This window comes from Alligator mississippiensis, chromosome 2, assembly GCF_030867095.1.
Source record: "Alligator mississippiensis isolate rAllMis1 chromosome 2, rAllMis1, whole genome shotgun sequence".
Taxonomy (NCBI): Eukaryota; Metazoa; Chordata; order Crocodylia; family Alligatoridae; genus Alligator; species Alligator mississippiensis.
In genome coordinates, this window is record NC_081825.1 from 239551586 (window position 1) to 239570532 (window position 18947).

The 18947-nt window shown below is 42.8% G+C and overlaps 1 protein-coding gene across 1 annotated transcript in view; it reads left to right on the forward strand.

The window, feature by feature from the left end:
• Positions 1-18947, forward strand: part of LTK (leukocyte receptor tyrosine kinase) — a 183602-nt gene that overhangs the window by 90478 nt on the left and 74177 nt on the right. The window contains exons 3-7 of the mRNA XM_019496461.2: positions 4793-4945; positions 6063-6288; positions 14888-15027; positions 16949-17086; positions 18293-18445. Of these exons, the coding sequence (XP_019352006.1) occupies positions 4793-4945; positions 6063-6288; positions 14888-15027; positions 16949-17086; positions 18293-18445 (810 nt within the window). The remainder of the gene's footprint in view (positions 1-4792; positions 4946-6062; positions 6289-14887; positions 15028-16948; positions 17087-18292; positions 18446-18947) is intronic.

Sequence of the window (18947 nt, forward strand, 5' to 3'; positions counted from 1 at the left end):
AAAGGGGAATCCAAGGTCCATGATACATTTGTATTATATGTATGTGAATGCTCACTTGGGAACAGCCAGGCAGCATAGACTTATAATATTTAAACTAGGATATGGAGGTTCTTTTGCTAACCACAGTGGGATTTTTTTCTATGGATCATACATTCTTTTCTTATCCTTAAATTCAGCCCTGTCTAAGTTTCACACCATTCCTCTGAAGTTGAAAGGTTCCAGGTTTTGTGTTTTTGTTTTGAACAATGATTTAAGGAGACAAAAAGAGTAACCCGGGTACACCCAAAGGTGTGCCCCATTCTCAATAGAATGGGATGGGTAGGCAGGAGGGGGTGCAGTGAGAGGGATGCCAGAATTTCGAGCAGATCCCTCTTTCCTCAATAGAGTTAGCCCAAGCCCAAAGTTCTTAACTATATACAATTTATTGAGTTATAGTATACATAAACATAAAACTAAATAGCATATACATATATTTACACAGCGAACACTAACCAATAACCAAGGTCAAACCCTAAATAACACTATTTACAACATCACAATACATTTCAATCGCAAAATGTAAGGTGCAAACATGAACAATCTTAATAACTTCTATTGCCTTAATATAGTCCCTGACCCATGGCAAGAAATAGTCCTTCTTCCAGTGGGGTCCCTTGGGTGTCCAGGAAGCACCAGGGGCCCCTCTCCTTAGGGCCTTGACTAGGTGGGGGGCCTGCTCACCCAGCCCCTTCTCTGGGTTTGCCTGCCCCAAACGTCTTTCCCCTGTGGGACCCAAGGGCCCAGTGACTCACGCTCCCTCAGGTGGCAGTGGTCAGGGCACAGCTCAATGGGGTCTCCTCTGCTGGAGTGCCTCTCCAGGCCTCTCCTGTGCTGCTGCGCTCCTTTCTACCCTGTGCCCCGTCTGGGCACTGAGGGCTCAGCTCCTCTCAGCTGCTGCACCACTGCTGCTGGCTCCTGGGTGCTGGGCCTCATGCTGCAGCACTGCTATTTCCCCATGCCCTGTCTCGGCCTCACGCTAACCCAAGCAGCCTCCGCTGCTCCCTGGCTCCCAAGGCTCGGGCCCATGCTTCTCCCTGCACACCGTGGGACCTGGCCACTTGCTAGGAGATGAGGCATGAGCTGCCTCACTGCAGGCCCCAAGGCCCTGCCAGGGTTGCAGGCTCAAGCTGCCGCTTGTGGCTCCCAAAGCCTGGGCTCCATGCCCTGGACTGTGCACTGGGATGGGTCCGAGCAGTCTCGCATCACTCCCAGGGCCGGGTCTCTGCGCACCGTCCCTATGTGCTGTCAACAGCCCGAGTGGTCTCGCACCGCTCCCAAGGCTGCTCCTCCTGTGGCAGCCTCAGGAGCCTTGGGCCTATTGCCCACTGGGAGAGAGCTCCCCAGCTTTTCTTGGCTCTGCTCTTCTTGAGTCCCTCGCTGCATCTGCCCCTCTGCTGGGCAGGCAGCTCCTTTCATACACTCCAGGTCTCCACCCCTGAAGTCTTCCGGACCTGACAGTTTACAGTCTTCAATCAGGTCTGAGAGAGCTCTTCTCCCCCTCCCCTCAGGAAAGGGGCGTGACTTTATTTCTCCTGATGCCTCCTGATTGGTGGATGGGCTCCACCAATCAAAACAGCAGGATCGCAAACCTGGGACTCAACCCAAGCTCTGAAAGGTGAGGCTGCTACACTTGCAACTTTTAAACATGATGTAACTCACAAATGGCTTGTCCAAAGCACTTCCCCTGATAGTTCATTGCAAACAGGCCATTGACTGGATAGAAGCAAGATTGCCCTTAGCCCCCAAGCAGGACATGGGCCTTTGATGAGCTGTAGAAAAATCCACTTATAAATAAATTGTAAACTTATGTCATATTCCCCTTAGTATTTAACCCTTGAGGTCAGGACATATACATGCTGGGTCTGAGACTGCTTTTGCATCTCCTGGCCTATGCAGAACAAGGAGATCCATACACAGGAAATGACCCTTGCTCTGATCCAAGGGTGGTTTCCCAAGCCACACATCCAGCTCCATGTTACCAACTATGGAATTAGCTCCCACCTCTGTTGCCATAGTGTGTCAGTTGCAGTACAGATGCACTTCTACTTTCAGGATGACCATTGTCTAACAGTCCAACCATATGATATACATCAAACTGTTCCTTGCCGTGTAAATGATCCTAGATATTCCTTTCCATTTCCCTCACACCTCAGCTCAGATCATCTTTCTCCATCTAGCCCTTGAAGGCCCTTCTCATATGTCAGGTGCATCCAAATTCCTATTTTCTAGGCAAGCTTCTTACTTTTCTCTCAGACAGTAAAACTTCCCAACACAGAACCTTTGTACATCTGGAGCAAGGTGGGAAAAACCATCTGTTTGTCACTGTGCAGGTGTCCCTTGTATTTACTTTATTATCCAGATCAGATAAATGAAAACAAAACATAATACATAGCTGTATGGCTGTATATCTCAAGGTAGGAACTGACTTGCTCTAATATCTGTGATTGCATGTTCAAGAGTTGGTAAGACTTTTTAGTGCAATAATTTTTCATAAACATTGTCTTTAAAAAATCTTTATGAAAAGCGGTTTGGATTTTTTGTTAGTGAATCTTCAGTTAGCTGTCTTAGACATAGTACTGTAGCACAACAGATACAGAGATTGTCTTCGTTGTGTATTCTTTGTATATACACAGAGAAGTGTATACAAAATACACTATAGGGCGCATCCAGACAAACGTGGATGTTTGGTTCCCCAGGGACAAGTAACGGTGGGGTCCTGGGGCTGCAGCAGCAGCGATTCTGCTGCGCAGAGCCTGGCCAGCAACCACAGTGCAGCTTTAGGTGGCCTGGCTCGGCTTTTGAGCAGTGCACACTGCCCGTTCGTAAGTTGCTCCACCTTTTTTTTTTCTATGGGTTATTTCAACCCCTGGGCCCTGGATATCTGGAGGTCAAAAAAGTCCATGGAAAAAAAGGTGGAGCAGCACATGAATGGGCAGCGTGCCCTTGCAGCATGGAGAACATATGGTGCCGCAGATGCGTTTGCGGTGCCACATACTGCACAGCCACGCTTGTCTGGATGCAGCCTATATGTGCTTTATATAAATATTTACTGCTACTGATAATGAGTATATACTCTCCATTCTGCTTAAACAAGTAGGTGAACAATTAAGAGCATGATCAGTCCTACTGCTGGCTCCAGTGTATAACTGCTGATCAGTGGGTGTGAATTCACAACTTGAGGTGCACCACAGGGTTACACAGTTGTATATTAACATTCTGTACGTTTCGTGCATTTACCTACAGTCTTAATTAGTTTTTGAAATGTAATTCTAGCACAATTCATTTGTAAATGATGAATGCTTATCTACTCTGGATAGTATAGTAAATACTACTTCTTGCACAGTGACCTCCCACTGGAAATTCTTAGTTAATATATGGTTAAGGTTGTGGATTTAAATGCAAAAAAGTAAGAAGATTCACATTTAAGAAGCTTGAGTCCTGCTCTGCTTCTGGTTACCTGTTCACCCATCTGTTGTTGTTACCCTAATAATCTTAATTCCTTCCATAAAAACTGTTTTCCTTCTTGCCTAGGAATGGCTCTCTCCATAAAAAACAGTGAATAGGATGCTATTCATACGGAATGTCAGCACTCTCAAATAGAAATCCGTCATCTCTTACTGTGCACATATACGTAATATAGTCACATGCACACAGAGCCCCAGGGATCTTTAATTGTTACTGTAATTTACTACTACTACTACTACTACTACTACTACTGTTGTTGTTATTATTTATATAGCATATTTAAAATATATAAAATATATATTATATACCCTGGTAATTTTAATTTATAATGATAATAATAAAAATATATCCCAAATGGAATATCAGCCCATCATATTTTTTCATCTCCTTGTGTGTAGGAGAGAATTATGCAGTTGATGTCCCTCTATGGAGCTTGTAGTAGACTGATGAGGCAGCAGTGAATTAATTCTTTTCAGGTTTATAATATCTGGTTATGAAAAATATCTAGGCCAGAATGCTCTAACATTTTGAATGTACATGGACTGGAGTGTTCACACTGGGAGGGTTTCTCTCCTCTTGTCTTGGAGTTCTGTGTCCCACATGGAGAGGAGGTTGTCTCCCTGATTCCTGTTCCTAAAGTGACCTCTGTTCTACCTCATGCAGGCTGTTTCCATTCTGGTACAGTTCTCTTGGATGTCTCCCCATTGAGCGTTATACTTGCAAGTAGGTCAGATGCTCAGCTAGTCTAAATAAGTGTTGCACCATCAGTGTGAAAATAGACTATTTTGCATCAGCCGAGGATGTTCATGCATTTTTTTTCTGAGTTGTCCCTTACTCTCTCTGGCTGGATGTCCACACCACAAAGAATGTCCACACCACACCCCTGGTACTCTCAGGTAGAGTTGCACACATCAAACCTGGAAATGTGAGAGAGAAATGTGCTCTGGGGAGAGGTACTCTCTTGTGGCTGGACATAAAGGTCTCAAGAACAGCATGCTGTGTAGCAGTCTTGGGAGACATCCCTTGAGTGGCTTCACCACTGCATTTCTGGGTTTGGGGGATGTGAGTAGAAGCAGTGGATGGGGCGTGTTCTAGCATATCCTCCCCCAAGAGAACCTTCTACATGGTGTAGGCATACCAGAATCTCCAGGTCTTTCCTTTGATTCTTTCTGTCTTACGGAGGTGGTTCCAGACTGACTAGATCTGCTCGTTAGCATCTTGGACTGATGTCCTTCTTGGAGCTAGTTAAAGCACCAGTGAAATGTTCTCTCTTTGTTTTCTATTACAGAGACTTCTTGTAACATTGGGTCAGGCTGCTCTTGGATAACATCTGTGGGTGCCTCTAGAAAACCAGACTGGGTATTATCTTCAGTGGGTGTCTTGGTGCCACAGGAGCAGCAACAGCTTCTGGAGAACAGTTCATCTATTGGAGACATAGAAGGTAGGCAGAATTCTAGTTCATTCCTAAAAGTATACAAATGTACATACACACATGTCTGTGACCATCCATCCTTGACCTTCTCAAACTGCTGAACTCAACTTACCTGCCTACATGGAATCCCACTGTAGACCCTAGAAGACATCCCACTAAGAACTGTATGTATTATAAAAAAAATCCATCAGTTATTCTTGTGTATGTGTCGCACACTGGAACTGAGAATCTTACATAGCTATATCTAGCACCTACAGTGTGGAAGCCCTGCTCACAATGCTGTGTGGTATGAAGCAAGATATATTGACAACAGGAGGGTTTTATGCCACACACATTTGAAATGCAGGGGATATATTCTCAAAGGCCCAAAGATAAAGGTAAATAACTTATTTTGTATCCTTAGTGCACAGTGTATCTATTACCATAGAGAACCAGATCCTGAGAAATGCAATGGTCCTACCACTCCTGATATGGCTACTTGGATATGCAGGTCCTAGGCCTGCTCAGGGGAAGTACATCTGTACTCAACCTGCTGGACAATCGGCAGCAATCAGCATATTACTGATCATCCTGCAAGGCTTTCCTGCAAGTTGCCCAGCACTTGCAGCTCCCTTTGATTTTAGTGGGTGTTGTTAGGCTCCCAAGTACTCACCACCTCTTAGGATATGGCCCATGACCATTGTTCTTGTGAGTACAGTTGCACTCCTGTTGAAATCTTTAGCAAAATTCTTATTGACTTTAGAGGGACCCAGTCCAACCCTTTTACGAATTAGTTTTATGCCCATCCAGATCAGAAAATGCCACTCTAACTAGAGGGCGAGTGTTCATGATACTCAGGCCCTCTACACAGCTAAATGAACCCTTATATTTATTTTCTTATCTGTGTTTGAAGTAAGTTTCTAACTACCATTTTATCCATCACATCCTCTCTCCTTTTTCTTTCTTACTACCTTTTGATTCTTCTCTGCTTTCCTCCTTTCTTCTCTGCTCTTTCACTCAAACACTTCTTTCACTTTTTAAAAATGTATTCTCCTTTCATTTATCCTATTTCCTTCTCTCTTGTCCTTTCTCCCTTCCTTTTCCTCTCTTTATATTCTCTCTCCACTTTTTTTCTCCTTCTTTCCAGCCGGAGACATTCTTCTCCTGAATGCTACCAGGCCCTCGGATAGATGTGAGTTCAGTCTCCATAGCCCTGTCCTGCCCAGGAGCTCAGAGTCCTGCATGTTGGAGCTGGCCATATACTTACCTGGAGCTGCTCCTCTTCTCCAGGGACTCGCAGTCAAAGTCCGGCACGTGGAGACAAACCAGGACATAGTCATCCCTCTGAGAGTTGGACATGAAAAGGATGGCTGGTAAGATCATCTGCCTGCAGCTATTTAGACTTAGCACTGAGGGTCAGTTTCTTCACTGCATTGGGTTTTAACAATGTCTGTTCTTCTCCCTTCTCAAGATCATTATTTCTGCAGACACTTGGGACTGAAACAGGAAGAGCTAAAGACCCAGGCTCTGAAACTGATGACTGTCAGACTCATTCCCCAGGGAGTAGGCACAGAAGGAAACGTATAATGTAGTGTAGGTTACAATTCCTCCAAAACTTTTAATAGGGTGAGGATACCCCTTTTTTCCCTGTGTCTCCCTCACTCGTACTGAGATTATATGCCAAACATCTATGGGTCCAAAATACAGCTTCAGAAATGGGCTTATTTTTCTAAATAATATTGGGGGTTTATCATAGTGACAGGGGTCGCATTTTCATTGTTTGTTCAGGTATTTTTAGCTACTGTAATGTTTTGAGTATAAGTTGACCCTACATATATGTCAACTCCCCATTCTCAGGTTCAGTTTTAGGGAAATGATTTTTTCCTCGAACTGTTACTTCCCTTACAAAATGCCACAGCAGAATCAACCAAGGAAAGAATTTGCCCTCCAAAAATTCTAAAATAAGAAAAAAGCATCCTCTATACCAGAGGCAGTTTTGCCCCAGGCTCACCATATTGTCTTCAGTCTAAAATTCCACAGCAATACAGATCAATGCTGATATTTTTAATGTAATGGAAATTATTTACAGGTTTGAGCAGGGACAGATTCTTATCAAAAGGACAGATTTGAAGTGCAGTTCTGGATTCAGACTTCTTATGACATGAAGAGCCAAACCCTGAATGTAAATAATCCCAAATTCAAATTGTCTAGTGTTTGAGGAGCTATGGGGAAGAAGGACGCGGTAGCTGTATAAATATTTTCTGACAACTGTGTTCTGTTGGAAAATGTTAACTTGTTGCATCAGAAATGTTTCAGTGTTGGTTTTGACCAATTTCAGTGAAACATGGGTAAGGCTCCAAACTGAATCCTGCATAGTTTCCTATCAGCTCACCTGTGTCCTGTTTCCTGGCTCTGCGGCTCCAGTGGTGACCCGCCACATGGACCGTTCCAGAGGTGGGGACCCAAGGCTTCTTAGCTCCCGGCAACCTGTAGTTGAGACAGACGTCTGCAAGCCTCTACTTGACACCAGGTTCCAAGGATTTCCGAGTTCCTATTTTGCCATCTCCCACTCCAGTGAAGCAAACCAGTGAGATCGCCAGGAACTCAGGTGGTGATTTGGATCACCCAGCTGTTGTGCGTCTTCCCCTCATGAGCTGAGTTTGCCACATCACAGCAATTATGATGGAGTAGATGACCCCTGTGGCACCCATAAGGACAACAAAGTCTCCTTGTTGGTGCTGTGCCAGGTCACTGTCTCAATCATAGGTCGACCTGTGTGTAAGTTGATTATGGTTCTTTCTGAGGGGGGGGAAAAGGCCAACTTATGTTCAGAACAATATGGTATCACAGGATCATCTCATCATTCCAGCCTGGGCAGAGTTCAGGGGTATTCTGACAGAGAGAGGAAGAACAGGCAGACAAGAATATCAAGTAAACCTGGCTCTTAACCTGAATCTCCCTTTCTTTAATCTTCCATTTGCTTTTTCATTCCCATGGGTGTTAGAATATACAAGGTAGGGGGAACAAGAGGGTTCTTTGAGGTGCAGCAGGGGTCTGAATTGCAGCAGAAAAAAAAGAGGTGAGCCCACATGCCTGTTGATTTAGAGCCTTCCTTGTGCTCATTTTTCTTTTCTCCTGCCTGCCTGTTAGGAGTTGGGGGTAAGTACACTGAAGGCTTTTAGTTACGATGCCTGATTAGCTTCTGTGGAGACTTCCAGCAACAGATCCCTGCTCTTGTTTCCCTTGAATTCCCTGGCGCTACCTTTTGTTGCCATGGATATACCCAGCCAAGACTCCTGTTCTGGTCAGCAGTTTGACTTAAAAGTTTAATTGTCAGGCCTCTGATCCTTTTACTTCCTATTTTTAATTCCTGCTCCCTTTGTTTCCAGGCAGGCCTGTATCACTCAAAATATCTTCTTACTGATGTAGCAGGGAAGCAGTTACTTTCTCAAAGGTCAATTTCTAATGTCATTCTTGCAGCCTGGACTGTGATTGCCCCTTCTAGAATGTAGCCAGTCCCTGCTGGCCAACACAGCTAGATTTCAGAACCATTTCAATGTATTAAAAGCCAGATTGATACAGCAGCACCCACAAATATCTAGTCACTTGGTATAAACTGTAATTCCCTCCACCCATCACTCAGATGCAGCTGTCTCTGGAGTGGAACACAGCAACTGTTTAACAGTCTGCTTGAATACTAATTAACAGTTTGAAGTGATGGAGTTACAATTATCTTTAATTAAAATTACAGTAGTATTGAAGTAGTTAAAAGATAATTAGCTCAACTGGAGTTCCGCCAAGACATTGATGTTAACACCTTAGCCTAATGAAAAGATTAAATAATTGCTGGGATAATTGCATATGTTTTAAAGGCATCTAAAAGATGGAAAGCAATTCTGGGCTGTTTAAAATTTTTGGAAACAAGAAAAAGAGGCTGGAATTGGAGACCTTTAAATGAATATTATTTGGGTTTTTTTTCCCCCTTTATAATTAAACTTAAAAAAAAATATCTGCACAGACCCAGGATGAAACATGCTTGGGGTGTGTGATAGTGCAAAACTGACTCACTGCATATTGATCTACCTTCTCCTTGCCCAGTACATGATCACATTTCTCTGTTGGATCTTCAGACCTAGCACAACTACTTGTCAGGAAGAGAAAGACTAGGCTGAAGAATTGGATTTTTGGATGGTTTGGGATTGTTTTCAAGTTTTTGTCTGCCTCCATGTGCTACTTTACAGTTGGGAATAAAAAGAAGGGCAAGGACCAAACAGTTGAGTAGTATAAAATTCAGTATTCAGTTTATATAGCTAGCCAGTGAAACTCACTTCCTCAGGACATTGCTGAAGCAAAATTAGAGGTTTATGTCAGCAAAAACTTAGCACTGCAGTTTTTTTCAGGGAGGCAGGAACCACAAAACACCGTACTTCAGCCTCTCCCACCAATCCTCATCCCTGTTGCCAAGCTATAACCCACTCAGTTCAAGTGGACCACTCAGTTCAAGCGTGTACCATGCACAGAAAAGTGCTCCTTGGAATGGTATTGTCCTCTCTGATCAGTGTGATTCATCATCAGACTAGTAGTGCTGAAGCTGCTGGTCCATTTTCCCCTATCCACAGTTCAGACCAGTCTTTGGTGAAAGCATTCCAGGAAGAGAACAGCAAAGAGAGGAGGCTGGAGAACACCAGACACCAGCTCCCCCCATCTCCACTGTCTGGATTGGTAGCAGTGCTTCTGTAAGGTGACCACTTTGGATGTAATTTTGACCCAAGTGTCTAACCAAATTCACACAAGCACCAGCAGACTCGCCCTATGCCTGAAGAAAGGTGTTCGTGCCCACAAGTTTGCAAATAACAATTTTTCCAACTATTTAGTTGGTCTATTAGAAGATACCTCATTTACCCAGAGAACCGTGGTTAGCCAAATTCAGGATATTATGGGCTATTTCTTTTAGAAGGAGAAATAGATACTGGGACCAGTGTTACTTTAGGTTGATGATGCACACAATTTTTCACACAACATTAGCCAGTGGGAAACCCTTCTGCCCACACATTTTTTTTGCTTTGCGTGACTATGTGCATGAGTCTATGCATTGCCTAATAAAGCATGATTAATGGCATGTCTGCACTGCCTGTGCCATGTCTGGAAGTCCTATTGCAAGGCCTGGCCTGTTCTGCACACATGGGTTCTTTAAAAAGAAGGCAATGTACTGGTAGCCTCCTTAGGATAGCCCTGAGCACATGCACTTAAGCTGTCTGTCTCAGGTGTGCTTATTGGTGTGCACTCAGGGCTGCTCCATGGTAGCTGCAGTGTCTTGTTTTTTGGGAATTGCTGGCCATGGAGCAGGAGTGAATGGGCAGAATGTGTTTCACAGCAGTGCTCTGGGTGCAGATCAGAGGCAGTCCTCGAGGGTCCCTCAGCCACTTTCTCTAGTACAAGAATGTTCCCTCTCTTTTCACTGTAACACAAGAAGCTGTTATTGTTTGTATTCAAGCATAATTTCTCCAGATCCAGCAGCAGGTTTCTTTGCTGGAGCTGGTCTGGCATTAAATAGAAAGGATTATTTAGAAGTGGGGAGACCTTTTCCTAACAGAGGGAAACAGAGGAGCCAGAAGTTTTGTAATGCTGAGAATACCAATGAACTCTAGAAATGACCAGGGCAATACAGGTCATTGCGTTCTCTTGAACTGAGCATTCAGGTTCTTTACAGATCCAAAAATGTTTTGTTTGTCTGCAAGTTGCCCAGAGATGTGTAAGGCTCTGACAGCTTCTCCAAGTGTGTGAGCAGCTTTAATGCCTCTATTTAGAAGTGTAGTAATATTAGCCAATTTACTGAGATCTACCCTGACATAAAATCGATAGTAAAGGTATTGCCAAGCTGGGCTTATCTGAAAGCCAGCTACAACGATCTATCTTTTGCTTTATATACAAAAGGCTTTGTTCCTGATTCCATTACGAAAATTAAATTGGCTTTGAATAGCCTCTGTTTTTGATCCTGGGACCAAGCAAAGAAGGTACATTATTTATGGCATTGGAAAACTTGCTGCAGTTAGATATTGGAACTGAGGGTCTTTACCAGGGGAATTCCTGGGCAGTGCTTTTAGGTAGAACATTGTACCTCTTTTTGCATGATGCAAAGCTGCTTATCACTCTTGAAGATTCTGGGTGTTGTACTGCCATGCTGTGTAGTGGAGTTAATGGAAGTCAAGTCTCAGTGCTAGAGTGTGTTGGAAGTGGTACTGTAATATATGATGGAGAGAGTACAGCAGTGTTTCAGTGTTGGAGGTTTTTGGATGATCTGCTGTTATATAGAATGGTGATAATATAACTTAATGCTGAAGGTTCCTCCCTGCTGTGATGAGATATAAAGTGGTAGTGCAGGTGTGACTCAGAGCTATGGGGGTGTAGGTTGTAGCCGTGTTGGTCTAAGGACATAGGCAGACAAGATTCTTTGGGTGAATCTGATATATTTTATTAGACCAACTTAAATAGGGAAAAAAAAGTTTTTGGGTTTAAAAACCCTTCGTCGGGCTGAGGAAGTCTCTGCAGTTGGTGTGTGCTCTTCCTGGATGGAATGAATAGTAAAGAAGCCAGAGGCTGGTCTGCATGCAAGACAGGCAGTCAGTGAAGATGTAAATTGAGGAGTCAGTGGGTGAGACACAGGCTGGGGGGGCGGGTGAGGGGAGAAAAGGGGGATGAATGTAGCAGTTAAATAGTGGAGAGGTACTTGGGAAGTCAGATGTCAGGCAGGTTATAATGTGTCATAAATCCAATGTCTATATTTAGTCTATGATTTTTTTGTATCCAGGAGGTTGATGAAGTGAAGTTCATAGACTCATCTCTGAGAAGTGTTTTGTAAATTCCCTTTGAGGATTAGAACTGAGAGACTGGAGAGAGAGTGGTCTTGTGAGAAGTGTGCCCCCACTGGTAATTGGTTATTCTTGTCTTTGATCAATTTCCAGTGTGCATTCGTTCTGGTGCGTAGTTGTTGTTTGGTCTCTCCTATGTATTTTCCATCAGGGCATTTGGTGCATTGGATGAGATATATTACATTTCTGGAGGTGCAACTGTAAGATCCAGGGATGCTGATGGCTCTGTTGTGGGGTGTAGTAATTGTGGGGGTGGTGGAGATGCGTTGGCAGGTTTTGCATTTCTAATTTCTGGCTAGCCTTCAAACAAATACCGAACCTCGCTAACCTCACCCCCAGAAGCAAACTTCCTAAGGCCCAGAACACACCAAATGGATCCAGACCATGCTATGACAGGAAATGTGGTGGAGATGTTGCATCCCTGCATCTTACAGCTGCACCTCCAGAAATGTAATATATCTCATCCAATGCACCAAATGCCCTGATGGAAAATATGTAGGAGAGACCAAACAACAACTGCGCACCAGAATAAATGTACATCAGAAATCTATCAAAGACAAGAATACCCAATTATCTGTGGGGGCACATTTCTCACAAGAAAACCACTCTCTCTCCAATCTCTCAGTTCTAATCCTCAAAAGGAACTTATAAAACACTTCTCAGAGACAAGCCTATGAACTTCACTTCATCAACCTCCTGGATACAAAAAATCATGGACTAAATATAGACATTGGATTTATGACACATTATAACCTGCCTGACATCTGACTCCCCAGGTACCTCTCCACTATTTAACTGCTACATTCCTCCCCCTTCCCCCCGCCTGTCTCTCACCCACTGACTCCTCAATTTACATTTTCACTGACTGCCTGCCTTGCATGCAGCCCAGCCTCTGGCTTCTTTACTATTCATTTCATCCAGGAAGAGTACACACCAACTGCAGCGGCTTCCTCAGCCTGACAAAAGATTTTTAAACCCAAAAACTTGCTAAACATTTTTTTCCCCAACTGTTTAAGTTGGTTTAATAAAAGAGAATAGATTCACCCAAAGAACCTTGTCTGCCTTAGAGCTATGGGACATAGGAGGCATGTTACAGTTCAGTGGAGGTAACAGTGCAGGGTCTCTCAGCAGGCGGACCTAATACACAGTGGGCATAGTATACTGTACAATATAGGGGAAGTCATTCAGTTATGTTTCATTGCTGAATGGTCTTGGATGTTGTGCTGTGATATGACAGAGATAATGCATTTATAGCTACCTCAGTGCTGCAGAGTCCTGGAGGCTATTGTGTAATATAAAAGGAAAGCAAAGCAATCATGTCTCATTGCTGGAGGTCCCTGGTTACTCTACCATATAGCAATGGTAATGCAATTGTGTTTTGGTGCTGGATATTTCTGAAATATTATTCAGATAAAGTGACCCTACAGTATAAAAAAAAAACCCTCTGTGATTTGGGATGAAATGCTAGAGACATACTTAGGTGAAACAGAGGTAGGGGAAACAAATAGGACCAGAAGACTGTGCTGGTTTAAGTAAGAGGCAGGTAAATCTCAGAAGGGGAAGAGGAAGGTTATAAGAAGAAAAGGTGGAGCAATATAAGCAGCATCCTTTTACCAGAGAATGTTTAGTCAGAGACTCATTAACTAATTAATTAATTAATTAGGTAGATATTCCATTAACATAGTCTGACATAAATGAGGAAGGTCATCAGCCTAAAAACATAGGAAATTTGGAGTGTTTTTTTTGTGTCTGTGGCCCAAGCCCTTGAGTTTTCATTGTGTGCAGCACATATTAAGAGTCTTGCAGGTGTCTGCTGTTCACTGTTGTGGGGACCCTCTCCCCATCCACTCATGATCAGACAGATGGACCATTAGTAATGGTATAACATCTCCAAGGCAACCACAGTTATTTTATGAAGTCTCATGCATTTTAGCTGCCTTTTAATGCCATTTAGCAACAGGAGAAAAGTTGTATCATGGGCCAGATTTTAAAAGATATTTAGGTGCCTAAAGATGAAAACACCTGTCTTGTGGGGTTTTCAGCTCTCCCTGAGTAAGTTAGGATTTGGGCACTTATCTCACTGGACATCTATCTCTATTTTAGGTGCCTAAAAACCTTTAAAAATCAGGCCCATGTGACAATCAGTTTTTCTGGTAGTGTTGGAGTGAGGTTGTAGCCATGATGGTCCAGAAATTGTGGGAGTCAAGGATTTTGGGGGGTGATATCTTTTATTGAACCAGCTGCATGGTTGAGATAGGCTTAGACACAATTTTGAATGCAAAGCAGGAACCTGATGTAGAATGCTTTAGTCTTTCCCAACCATGGAGTTGGTCCAATAAAAGATATTACTCCTAAAAAATTGATGCCTCTTATATCAATCTTTCTATAAGTTGCCACAAGTGTTCCTAAGATTATAGTGTAGGGAATTTTATCTATGTGGTATGTTGTATTTGTGGAGAGGTTGGAGAAGAGAGAAAATAATATTCTTTGTCATCCACAGTTTTCTCTCTTCTGCACTTGCATTGCAGTGTAGCAGTGGACTTTTTATAATTGCCGAATACTAGGAAGACAGAGTGCACGGAAAAGGATGTTCAGTGCTAGAAACACAAGTGAGAAGCATTTAGGATCAAATGTTTGGCTGGTCATCTCCACTTTGAGCATCTTCAGACTCAGCCCTTGTTCACACAGATTCAGAGACTGCTCAGCTGATCATCTGATTTGTGTTTGCAAATACAGACATTGCATAATCAAATACGCGGTAAGCAAATTTGGGAGATGTCCAAAATAGACTAGCTGAAAATATAAGTTCAGATCCTGTTTAAGGAGTCCTTGCAAGTGGATGGGAGACCCTTACATCATCATCATCATCATCACTGTCATCAAGACAGAGATTTGAAAGGTGAACTTCAGTAACTTGAACACTGAGTCTATAATGCTGTTGCTGCAAACTGTTGTTCATTCTGTTGGAGTTCTTGTTCATCCCTCTTTTTGCTCTTGATAGATATTTTTTCCCTTGTCATAATGGAAAAACTTTGAGCTGCACATACCTTGGGCTCCCACATGTTCCAAACTTGCATGATAGCTGTTTGTTGTCTTCCCATAGGGTGAAGTGGAAAGTTTTGATGGCTGAGATTGGCCAAGTGAAGAGACCTTTTGAGATTTTTCTGCTGTATTCAAATTGTGGAGCACAAGAGGCTGGGCTGCTGGCATTGGGCTCTTTGCAGCTCAGGAACTGCTTCTATGGTAGGTTCCAATATACCTCACCAGCTTTGGAAAGCTGCAGTGAATGTAGTCAGAAAAAGAGAGCTGCTAATGCAACTTGCTAAGTGGGGTCTGGGAGAAGTCCAGATGGCAAGAGAATGAAACAGCAAAAGAAGTCCTGAGTTTTTGGCAATGCTTATCTATCAATAATCACACTTGCAGGGGTGCTTCACAGACAAAAACAGCTCTCAGCCTACTCAATTAAAAAATCACTCTCTTTAAATGGAGGACCAAAGGTCAAAGCCTTAGAAATTTTGTCCATATTGAAGCAGACATGCTTCCATCCCTCTCAGCTTGTCAGAAGAGATCTGCCTTGCCTCATTGTTGGGCAAAAAAACTAGCAACAAAGAATGTAGCTGGGACGGAAGCACTTGCTAAAATCATTTCAAATATTTGGACCAAGTTGTTTTCAAAAGTTTAATATTTTCTTTATTTAACAAGTCAGAAGACGGTTCTCAATCTTTTCCTTACCATAAACCCCATATTCCAACAGAAATACATTTCTGGGCCTTCCATCACACAGCCTCAAAGAAAGGGAGAATGGGACCCCACCACATTGAGAATTTCTGTTATAGATCAATGAAACAAATAGAAATTTGTTTTCCTTTTTACCACTGTGCTGCTTTTTATTTAGTATATTTCAAGCACCAGATGTGATGAAAGGGGCCTTCAGGCCTGTTCTCTGTTCTTCTACTTCACTGTGCTGGGAGAAGGAAACTAGACTCATGAGTTTCACATTTCCTTTATAGACCGTGGGGCTGCAGAGTGCTGCGTATGTGGACAAAGCAAGCCCTGCACGTGTGTGGAGCTGCACTGACTTCAGTCACTTTGTCCAAAGCCTTTCACCCAATCAGCCTCATTGTCAGCTTCCCTTTCTGGTTCTCAGGGACTAGCATGATGCCTGGCAGTGCTGGGTAGAAGCACTGCCAAGGATACCTTGAATTTAAAAGTATCCATGGAAATGTGGGTTTTGTTACCTTAAAAAAAATGTGAAAGGAGTTTTTGACCCTCATAGAGATTTCCTTTGATTTATGTGCTTTTTACCCCCATGCAATCCCTAAATTTTGGGCACAATTTTCATGACAGCACTAGAGATTTCAAATATTTTCCATGTGCAAAGCATTACGTAAAAAGAAAAAAAAAGTATTCAGTGGAAGGCAACTTCAAGGGATTTAAGTGAAGAAGGATGAGTTAAAAAGATGGCTGTGGTTTTGGATGTAGTGCAAGTACAAAGAAATATGAAGGAATGGTAGGAGGGAAATGGGAAAGAGGGGGCAATAAATAAAGTCCATGTGATAACCCAAGTGCCCTAAGGAAATATCATGCTAATGGTGAACTGGCAGCTGCAGCGATCCCCTATTATCCAAAGAATGCACTTTTAGGTCACACACTTCTTAAAAGATGTAGAATCTACCTTCGGGACTGGATTTACCAACGTCTGTTATTAGTTTGATTGAAACTGCTGACAGTCCCATGGTACAGCCTTGATGGAGTAGCAGGTAGAGCCATCTCTAGCTAGGCTCTGCACCTTTGGAACATTGTACTTTTATTTTAATGTTTAGTTTGGATAGGCTTCAAGATGGTTGTTTATTATTGCAAGGGTAGGGAGGATTTGCTTCATTTTGTAGGCTGTTCTTGTGATCATTCACTGGACCGTGTTACTTTTTTTCATTCATTTTTCCCCTATTCTGTGTTATTACATGCTTGAAGACTTTCTGGCACAAATGTAAAAATTAAATGTATATTTTAACAGGGATGGGGCATGGATAGGGATATGTTGCCTTTATAAGGTAGGAAGGGGACAGGGGCACCTGAGGGATTGAGGAACCAGCTGAACCAAAGCCTAGCCCTGGGCATTATGCTGACAACCCTCTCTGGGCTTTCTTTCTGGTAAACCCTTTAGACAATGGAAGCCAAGGTGTTTCTAGGGATGACAAGAGCCCTGCTTTCCCTTGCCCACATGGGGACTGCATAAGCCATCTGCAAGTCTGTGATTTTCACAGTGACTGTCCTGCCAAAGAGGATGAAGGAGCCTTGTGTGGTAAGTATGGAGCTTGCTCCCTGTTGTGGTCCTTCTATGGTTCCTCTTTGGTCATCCAAAATGCAGCAGTCAAAGCACCTTGCTGCAAAAGCTAGCTAGCCAAAGGGACTCAGCCAGTCAGGTCATGTTAGCAGCTCAAAATGGAGGCTCCATGTAATCTCCAGTCACCATTAGAAATTTCCTAGGAAAAGTACAGCCTGTCGATCACTATACCATCTACTAGCTCTAGTCGGAAATAGCTAATCTGCAATACATCCCTTGGGATCAGCATAGAAAATAGGCACCTGGGATCCATCTAACAAAGTATACACACCAAAAACCACAAAATTAGATTGATACAGATTTTAAAAACAAATCCCTTTCTGCTCAACCCATCAAGTATAATAATTTGGAATGAGAAATAAATTAAATTGATTCCATATAAAGAGTAATTGGATATTTTGCCTGTGTAATTAATTTAATGTATCTTCATTTAACTGAACATCAGGACTTGGAATATCCATAGCTAATGCACTCTTAGGATTAGGGATACAAGATTTTAGACACTGGCTTAGACTATTGGTATGTGAAGCCTGGCAGCCTGCCCATAGCAGTTCCTGCTATTTCAGAGGAAGGGAAAGCCTTCCTTTCTACATCCATGCGTTGGAAGGGATGTGTTCCTTCCAGACTCAAGTCCCAATCAGCTGGTGGCAATGAGCACCCTTATTTTAGCATCAGCACAATGTTACTGGTCATAAAATTGTCTTTGTAAAATACAGGTGTAGTTTTGGAGGCCTCTACTGTCATAGAGAATTTCACAGGGTTACTGTGTGCCACATGAAATAATGTAATTTAAATTACTTCTAAATTTGCTAGCAACTAAAGTAATCTGTGGGACTCCCAAGCAATTGACGGATGTAACATACAGTAATCGCTATTTAAAATAGTTGGCAATCTTTGCTATACTATGGAATCTTAGCTACCACAGTTTTCTGGTGTAGTTAGCATAAGAAATATATGCAGGATCTCTGATATCAATAGATGTGATCTCCAAGACCACTACAGTTTTTTGTTTTGACAATGTGGAAAGGGACTAATAAGCCATTGTAGTTTCTCTTGGCATAACCTCTCTAGTCCCCATGATTTAAAAAAATGTAACTGAATTTACAGTTTTCTTCCCTGCTTGGATTTCTGCTGTTTCCCAGCCTTTTCCAATTCTTCCCACAGGCAGTCTTCCCAAGGGAGCACACTGTTCTTTTGAACAGGATCCCTGTGGCTGGATGTTGAAAGACCCTACAGCTTCCCCTTGGTCCATTATGAGCTTTCTGGACACAACACAAGAAGCTTCATTCATAGGATCTGCCCTACAAGACACTGTAGGTAGGTTCCTCATGTATGTCCATCTTTATCCACAAATATGGTCTTTGAAACCCCTTTGTACCCCTTTTCCAAATCACCTTTGAAATCATTGTTAGCTATAACTATGTTGCAGCTAACCTTAAACTGTGTTTTTCAGTTATGATTTCATAGTATCATAGAGAAACAGAACTGGAAGGGATCCCCAGAGGTCATCTAATCCAACTCCCTGCCTAAGATAGGTTCATCCCTATCCAAACCATCCTATACAAATACATATTATAACTTCTTAGCAAAACTACACAGTTGACCCTGACACAACACATGACATAACACTCTAACCTGCCACAGGTAAAGCAGGGGCACCATGTCAGCCTACATCCTGCTGCTGCAAAAGATCCCAGGAAGAAAGCCATGTTCCTTACTAAAGAGGATGGCAAAAAGGTCTCTATAAAAAAAAAAGAGGCTAGATCAGTATGTGTCAGTCACCTTGGAAGGTACACATGGGAAGGGTAGAACCTTCTGT